The 9109-nt window shown below is 36.5% G+C and overlaps 1 protein-coding gene across 2 annotated transcripts; it reads left to right on the top strand.

The window, feature by feature from the left end:
* The first annotated feature begins 55 nt into the window (after positions 1-55).
* Positions 56-9086, top strand: LOC124631230 (protein downstream neighbor of son homolog). 2 transcript variants are annotated; one of them, XM_047165489.1, is made up of 10 exons: positions 56-318; positions 625-740; positions 1137-1335; positions 1954-2084; positions 3846-4071; positions 4519-4669; positions 6465-6694; positions 7847-8050; positions 8380-8572; positions 8825-9086. In XM_047165489.1, the coding sequence occupies exons 1-10, from the start codon at positions 238-240 to the stop codon at positions 9001-9003; spliced, it is 1710 nt and encodes a 569-aa protein (XP_047021445.1). In that variant the 5' UTR covers positions 56-237; the 3' UTR covers positions 9004-9086. The 2 variants fall into 2 exon arrangements, with proteins under 2 accessions (XP_047021445.1, XP_047021446.1); XM_047165490.1 differs by having other exon boundaries at positions 84-150.
* Positions 9087-9109: the final 23 nt, after the last annotated feature.

Raw genomic sequence — 9109 nt, 5'->3', positions numbered from 1 at the left:
AGAAATTGTTTTTCTACCATTTTTCTCCGTGGCAACATTGGCAATATTATTGGCCTTCTGTTAGCAGCATTGGGCTACGCAATGTTTGATTTTTGATTGATGTAATAGGCGCGTTTTGCCAGGTGATTTTTAGTAAACAACAATGAATCGGTAGGTAAATAAAACTTTAAAGTTCTTTGCAATCTCGAATGAATTGTGAATCAAGCTAAAAAAGTGTTATATTTATTAACTGAAACCATGGAACCGCCTTCGCCATGGAAGCGGCCCAACGAAGTTATGCAGCTGCACAAGCTGAAAAAGCGAAAAAAAGCGTTACAGGTATGCTCTGGCTAGATGAATGCATTGTTGAGATAATAATTTGGTAACAAAAACAAAACTTTTTAATTTGACCGAATACAACTATACTACTATGTACAACTAGAAACAAAAAACAAAACATTATTTCAAAATTATTTAAAATTTGAATTAGTGGTTATTATTAAATATTACTTGTTTGCAGCGAAAAAAACTCGCTTTTAAGCCTATTAATATTTATATGTGATACTAATACAGTCATGGTCAATAACCTGTAAAATAGCACTAAGCATGGTCAAAAATTAAAATCAACAATTTATATATCTATAGGAACGCATGAAGCAACCCTCCCAACCAACCTCAGATGCATCAGGCAGCCAAAAGCCTGTTGATTTAGATTTTTCAAGAATCCTAGAAGGAGAGAAAAGGAAAAATCCATTTTCAAAGTAAGTCATCTTGAAGGCTCTATCTATAATAGATAGAAAACTAGTAGCCCAAATAAAACCTGAGGGTACGGAGCATTAACAGTATTAAAATAATATCTCAACAAAAGGCACTATATTCAGTATTCAATACTCAATTCTTTAATGCATACCATTGGTAAACATTATAACAACTGTATTCACATGTCTCATCAAAACCGAATCTTCAATGTAATCTTGAAACATGTTAAAACATGAAACATTTTTAAAAAGATGTCATCTTCGTCTTTTATTGTCCTAATGCTGGGCACAGGCCACACAGAGAAGGATTAATCGTTAATCAACACACTTGCTGAATGTGTGTTAGTGATTAACATGTTCAATAAGTAAATCTGTGCAAATATAACTTGTCATTTTTAGGGCAAAACCTGAACAAAATAAGAAACCAAAATTAGAGGTTGAAGACCAACTAGATGAGTCTAACGACAAGACCCTGTATGCTCTCCTCAACTTACCTGCAAAGGTGGTGGAGAAGCCAGCCAAGGATGTGGACACAGAAAAACTGTCTACATTCTCCAACCTATTACAGAAATTCACTGCTGAACATTCTGTGGAACCTGTGAGTATTAATCTATACGGGGTGTGTCGTTCACAATCACATTAAATTCTATTGCATATACTTTATGATATTCTATGGCGAATTGTAAATAACCTAATCCATTCAGTGGTTTAACCACAGGAGTCATTTTTAGTTTTTACAATTTACAACATCATGTGTAAAGCAGAGATAAAATTAGGAGTATTGAATGTTTTGATCAGTTGACAGCTGTCAGTTTTCAAGGGAGAATTTCAGTTGTTTGTAATGACTGACTTTTATATGGTGTTCTAATTTTCGCACATTTTAATTCTATTTACTTTGTTTGAAAAATTCATTTTTTTTTTTACGTATTTTATCTTTATCTTTGTGCTAATCGACATATATTAACCAGTATATTAACGCATTTCATTTAATGTGATTATGAACGACACACCCAATATAATGTTGATAATACATATTATATTTTGTCTTAGAAACATGCGTTTTATTTTGAAATCTGTTTATTCTGAAACTTACTTGTCATTTAACAGGTCTTTCAAATACACAGGTAATATACCACGCATTTTATTTATATACACAATATTATCTAATTTGTAATTATAAATAGACCTTTGGCATTAAAAGTGACCCAATTTTCAGATACCAGAGAAGAAATACAAACACTTACCGATTGATTGGGCTTTAAAAACTAAAGTAAGATTGATGTCACCAAGACCCTTTGCATGGACCTCCAAATTGAAAGCTAGTGAGGAAGCGTCTGGTATTACTGGGTAAGTTATAATCCCTTACAGGCCCGCCGCTAGCTGTTTGTTCGCCCGCGTGCAAAACCGATTATGCCGCCCTACGACTACATATTATACTGGGTTTTGTCAAAAAATATATAAGGGGGGGGTCCAGGGGGTCCAGACCCCCCCGCCCATTCATATCCATTTTACTTGTCCAACAGAAAGAAATATGTACATGCACCGCTTTGATTGCAGAAAACGCACTTCCTTTTGGATTCATAAATATTGCAATAGGTACATTATGTACATAACATATGTATATTACACATAACTTTTTATTTACTTGAAATGCTCTAAGTCTTAGAGTAACGTAAGAAGTCCTAGGTTAGCCCATAAGCAGACTAAGTAATTGCTTAGGGCATCAATGCAGTGCAATCATTACCCAAGTGGCCCCTATGTATTGAAAGATTGTGATTAATGGGTAGGTACCAACATAATGTATATCAAAGTGCTTAGAATAGATTATGGGTAACTTAAACTAACGAACTTAAATATCTATAGCAATGTTTAATTTCAGTAAAATATGTTATTAATGGTTTTTGGTGGGTTTCCCATTGAAAAAGTCAACGCATGAGACATATTTCATATGTAGGAAGCGCGAGCGAAGCGAGCGCGAAATTTTTTTAGTCTAAGGACACAAAACAAATAAAAACCACTGTAAATTAACAAAGCAAAGTCAAAAAGTAAGATATGCTCAGAAATGAAGTGCAAATGTACATGAAGCCGCGAGCGAAGCCAGCGCGATTTTTTCCTTAGAGTTTTCATGAAGTAAACATATCATAAAAAGCCAAAGTGAACCAAAAGCTATAACGGACGTGCGCGAAAAATGATTTTTCGGAATTGAATGCCTCAACAATTAAACAAAGATAAATTGCGATTGCGATATCTGACATGAAGGCGCGAACGCAGCGAGAGCGAATTTTTTTGGGGAATGCAAAGGATGAACCCGTCAAAATTGATAGGGGACGACCAAAGCGAGGGCTGCTTTTTCTGAAATTTTATTGCTAATCTACTCATCTATTTTTAGTAAAAACATTTTTATTACGTAATTATGGTTTAATTTTGCCGTATGGGTTAATTTTGCCGCCCAGGGCATTTGCCCCCCTGCTCTCTCCCCCCACGCTACGCTAATGGTTGATCTAAATCGTTTTTAATAATTTTAAATTTTGAAAATGATCAACAGATGTAACTGAAACCGGCAGTGTAAGTAATATTCTTAGCGCTATTGCTGTGTTCGGAAATATTGAAATCAAATAATTGGTAAAAAGATATTGTATTTTTTTAATATTACGTGATAGGTCGCTCGATTTGCCGCCCCCTAGGACGTGCCACCCGCGTGCGGTGCACGCCTTGCACGCCCGCTTACGGCGGGCCTGATCCCTTATCTTCTCTAATCTATACTTCCTTATGTACTCCCCTTATGCACTTCCTTTTATTCTTCCTTATGTACTTCCCTTATGTACTCACCTAATATACTTCCTTATGTTCTCCCTTTATGTACTTTCCTTATGTACTTCCTTTTGTACTTGCTTAAGTACCCCCATTATGTACTTACCTTATGAACTTTCTTATGTACACTACTTCCTTATATACTGTACTCTTCTTATGTACTTTGTTAAGTATATACTTAATTATATACATTATTATATACTCAACTTATGTACTCCCCTTATTTATTCTCATTATGTACTCCATTCTACGGGGTGTGTCGTATCTAATCACCTAAATTCCTTCATAAATGTCTAGATTTGTTCGCTGCCTCGACACGACAGCATCACCGACTCTAGACACGTCACCACGCGCTCGGTTCCACCAGGCCTGCTTATACTGGCAACACCCACACTTGCCGTGGTTGGACCTGTACCCAAGGTCCTCGGGGAAGGTCGCCGCCACCAGCTTCATGGCTACCAAAGAGGATGTTAAGCAAGCTCTGCATACTGAGTGGACGGAGAGCTTCAGGTCTTTGTTTCAGGTTAGTAGTATACATATAATGGTAAATATATTAGGCTAAAAATTTTAAACATTGGTACTAAGCTACATCCGGTTAGACTAGAAGCGGCCCCCAACATAGTTGGAAAACGGCCCGAAGGATGATGATATTAGACTAAAAATTATAGTCGATTTTTCTACTCATCTACAAATTTATATTCATTTTACAACTTATTATGCTGGATTATTCCAAAATACAAATACACCCATCTCACAGCGCTGCTAGCTTTCGGATGCGTAACCAATATTTCCGACGGTGACCATATCGGTATTCCAATAACGGAATTACAAAAATATCACCCTTTTTTATGTGTCGTCGGAGAGAATTACTTATCAAACATACCTATATATTATCATAAAAAATAATAATATGCTATCTTGTGAAACAAATAAATGGAATTAAAAGATATATGCTATGTTAATATTGCAGTTGCTCCGTGCACTCCACTGCCCGTATTTCTACGTGTGCGCGAACACTTTCACGTGTCTGTTCCGAGCGGCCGGCCTGTGCGGAGTGTCCGAACCCTGTGCCTTGATAGCGCCCACCACGAGAGGTTTTAGGCAGATATTACGACAGGAAGGTATGTAAATGTAATGCTGCGTTTACGCGCGCGCGTTCAACTCAACATTCAACGGGCACATACACGTTCACGAGCGTGTAAACGGTACGTCCGAGCCCGTGAACGCGCCCGTGACCGTGAATGCCGCGAATCAGGCGAGTGTCGGATTTTTGTCAAAATTTAAAGGATGTCTCGCAAAAGCGCGTTCATTCAACGTTCTAAGAATGTCGCTACGATCGGAGATTACAACATGGCGGAATGGTCAACGTCGTTCATTATTTTATTTATTTATTTAACAATTTATGTACACAGTGAAAATATAAAAGAAGTAGACATAGCATATAAAATAGTACAACAGTAACAAGTAGTATTTTGTTTCTTTTTCCAATAAAAATAAGTTAAGCCAAAGGCTATGACAGCAACAACACTGAGATCCTCGCTGCTCGCCATTCTTGCACTGACTGACACGACGGCGCGGCGCGCGTGTGAACGTAGCATAACTTATTAACTAGTAAAATCTGTCGTCGTTTCAGCCAAAGGATGGCCAAAGATGGATGGTTTTTTGCCGTTTTCAGCGTCCGCATCCTCTCTCTGCATCATCCACAAAAATCGGTCATCCGCTAATAAATGGTTGTTGTTCGGACATCTTCGACATAAACTCATCTCAGCGCGAACGAAAATTGGCAAACTATAGTCTGTTTTTTAATCTCGTAGACTAAACTGTCATTACGAGTGTTGTCAGTTTATTGCAAATTCTTAAATAGTGATGTGGCACGACCGAAACTGAGCGTTAATAAAATCAAGTATCGTTTTTTAGGGTTCCGTAGCCAAAATGGCAAAAACGGAACCCTTATAGTTTCGTCATGTCCGTCTGTCCGTCTGTCCGTCTGTCACAGCCGATTTACTCGGAAACTATAAGTACTACAGTGATGAAATTTGATGGGAATATGTGTTGTATGAACCGCTACAAAAATATGACACTAAATAGTAAAAAAAAGAATTGGGGGTGGGGCCCCCCATACATGTAACTGAGGGATGAAATTTTTTTTTTCGATGTACATACCCGTGTGGGGTATCAATGGAAAGGTCTTTTAAAATGATATAAAGTTTTCTAAAAAACATTTTTCTTAAAGTGAACGGTTTTTGAGATATCAGCTCTCAAAGTCGTAAAAAGTATGTCCCCCCCCCCTCTATTTTTATAACTACGGGGTATAAAATTCTAAAAAAAATAGAGGTGATGCATGCTAATTAACTCTTTCAACGATTTTTGGTTTGATCAAAGTATCTCTTATAGTTTTTGAGATAGGTTGATTTAACTGTAATTTACGGAACCCTTCGTGCACGAGTCCGACTCGCACTTGGCCGGTTTTTTACAATAAGTTATCCTGAAATAATGGGCTTATTCTTGATGATTACGCATGGCGTTGTGTGGTCAGATATCCCTGGCAGTTTGTAGCACGTCGTACAGCCGTGTGTACGTACGTGAATTGTAAATATAAAACTTTGAATGAATTTTAAATTCGTCTATTATAGATAAAAAGTTACGATTCAACAAACCGGTATCGTAAGTACAACACTGCACAAAAAAGCTAGCAACATTATTTGTAGGACATTTTGCAAGTGTCAATTTAGTCTACGAGATTAAAAAACAGACTATAAATATTTATTGATTCCTGAATCAAATTATTTTGTTCATGGTTAAAATAGTTATTCTGGTCTTTTAGAAACTGCTGCATAAAGTTAAATCAGACTATCGACCCTAAATTCGTTGTTTACTGATCTACACAAAGTTACCTAATCCATTTTCCTACCACAGACGTAGAATACACAATGCCGCTCCGGCCCGACAGCAAGAAGAAGCTAAACACGTCAGACGACGACAGACCAAAGAATTCATCCATAGACAGCTGTTACGATACGATGGATGACAAATGTACGCAGGATGGCATGGACAGGAAGGATGACGAGGATGAAGAGGATCCTGACCAGTTCCTCTCGCAGATGGGCTTCGAAACTGAAGTTATTAAGAAGATTAATATCACTCAAGTAAGGGGTCCCTTACAATATTGGCTATGTACCCGAGGAACGCGCGCGACTAATATGGAGTCAGCCCAAAAGTTTTTTCATAAGCGCGTTATTTGTGTTAATGTATTTAGTTCTAATCTCGTCAATAAATATTGAATGCTTAGGGATTTGTTTTCAATCATTTCCAATTTTCAGCCCGTCGGGTTATGGAATAATCCGTATTAAAGGCTGACTTAGGGATGTGAAAAAATAATCGATTATGGAAATAATCGATTTAAAATCGATTTTTTTTAAGTAAAAATCGATTTTGATGCATATTTTTATTTATATGAATAATCGATTAATAATCGATTTTTTTTTTCATCATTCATATCAGTCTATTATTACCGATTTTTCATCTGCAACCCCCGACATTAAGTTTGGTCTTCTGGCCCGGGACGCAAACTACCAAAGAATACTATCTCTATGATGTTATATTAACGCCATCTATGTATCTATGACGGCATTCCTTCTGTACCTTTAAGACAGTTTAGTTGATTTATTTAATCAAACATTCACTAGATGAAGTCAATGAACTATACTATTTTACCGACATTTGGTAGATAAGTATGTCATTCATTATTCGTTAGTGAAACTGCGTAAAACGAAAGCTTTTCGCGACTAAAAGTTTTGAGTGTTATAAAGTGTTATTAAAAGTCTGGTCAACAATGTCTACGCCTAAAAACAAAAACAAAATTAAATTTAACAAATATTTAAAAAAACCGTAACCAACGAATTCAAATTTAAATGTTTTTCACATAAATCAACAAAATTTAATTATTCAAATATTAAAAAAAAAAAAAAAACTAAAAACCCATAGCCATCGAGTTCAAATTAAAATGCTTTTCACAAAAAATAACAAAATTAAATTATTTTTAATTTATAAATCAATTGATATACTATTTTTGGGACTCATTGTGAAAATAATTGATAAATTAGGAAAAAAATCGATTAATATAAAAAAATCGATTATTTTCTTATGAAAATCGATTGTTGATTAATCGATTTTTCATAGTGATAAATTAATCGATTAATAAAAAATAGATTTTTTATGTTAAATGTCACATCCCTAGGCTGACTGTTACAGCTACAAGTTTAATTAACTTACTAGTAAGACGCTTTTCGTACCCGCAGGCCCGCATCACCCACAGCGCAGAAAGCAGCGTAGACAGTGCAGCCGAGTCTTTAGTGTTCGTGCGAGGGGCAGACGCGCAGGCGCTGTTCAACTTCCTGCTCAACTGCAAGTCCATCGTCAGCCCCACGGGGCCCTTCGCCGGGGTGCCGCCGACGTTACTGTCGCCCACCGCCTTCCATGGTGGGACGTTGCAGTCTTTGAAAGTTAGTTTATGAGTAATATGTTTGATTTTTTTAAGTTCAGCTGATATTATTGCACTCGTTTTAATAATGTGTCGGTGTTATAATTTTGTCACTTTTCCCAAATTAGAGCCTATCTCATATTATTTGGCATGCATTTACAATATTTTTTTAACCCCTAATAGCGAGTATTATAACTCCAATATTGCTTCTGTTTCCCGAACAGATTTTACTGTCTGTTGGTCAAACGAACATAATCGCGCAGTGAAAGCCTTCTAGCAAATAATATGGTGGAACTATATAGCTACCCATTAGCTAATCATGTCAAGATAATATTTATTTATTTTTCACAGGTGCGAGAGAACACGATACATTCCGATAGCAATAAGTATTACTCAATAGAACTCCGCGGTCCGATATTGCCAACGACTCTGCACACATTGTTCAACGTGCTGAAGACGAGCTCATCGGCTCAGTTCAGCGCCACCTTCGCGCATCATCAGCCCACGCTGGCCTTCTCGTGGGCTGCCAGTAATATTGCTGAAGGTAACATACCTACTTACCTACCTACCTTACCTAGTCTACTACTTGACTGGTGACTTCACCACAGGCATTTACGAAGAAAACACTACTACTTTTTTACAGAGGAGCATCATTATTTGACGAAAACTTTACTGTATCTTCTGTTATAATACATAACTGCAGATTTTTTTTAAATGCTGTTTCCTATCAGACTTGATCTGTTTTTTTATCAAACATAATTTTTAAGTGTGTTCAAGATGTTTCCTCTTTTTACAGACGAATCATCAAAAGAAAACGAGCCAAACCATTTCGCCAAAGCTTTCAACAAAGAGAATCTTTCAGACTGCGGCATCAGTGAGGAGATGCTTCAACATTTCTGTTCATCAGACCCCAATGTTATCAAACCCTTAGATTGTGTGAAATACAATATGGACGATGATACTTACATGTGGTGATATTTTGTTAGTCTTTACTGTTGTGACTGTTTTTCAATCGTATTTATATTGTGATCATGAATTAAATGATAATTTTGTACATATGTATTGTTTTTTTTTTATATCA

This window comes from Helicoverpa zea, chromosome 6 (genome assembly GCF_022581195.2).
Source record: "Helicoverpa zea isolate HzStark_Cry1AcR chromosome 6, ilHelZeax1.1, whole genome shotgun sequence".
Taxonomy (NCBI): Eukaryota; Metazoa; Arthropoda; class Insecta; order Lepidoptera; family Noctuidae; genus Helicoverpa; species Helicoverpa zea.
The sequence above is the reverse complement of the archived record's forward strand: the minus strand, read 5'-3'. Positions and strand labels throughout refer to the sequence as shown.

Excerpts from the sequence above, each read along its gene's own strand:
- LOC124631230 (XM_047165489.1), top strand. The coding sequence starts at position 238 with ATGGAACCGCCTTCGCCATGGAAGCGGCCCAACGAAGTTATGCAGCTG. Across the intron at positions 741-1,136 it reads AGGAAAAATCCATTTTCAAA|GGCAAAACCTGAACAAAATA; the intron begins GTAAGTCATCTT and ends TGTCATTTTTAG. Across the intron at positions 8,573-8,824 it reads TGCCAGTAATATTGCTGAAG|ACGAATCATCAAAAGAAAAC; the intron begins GTAACATACCTA and ends CTCTTTTTACAG.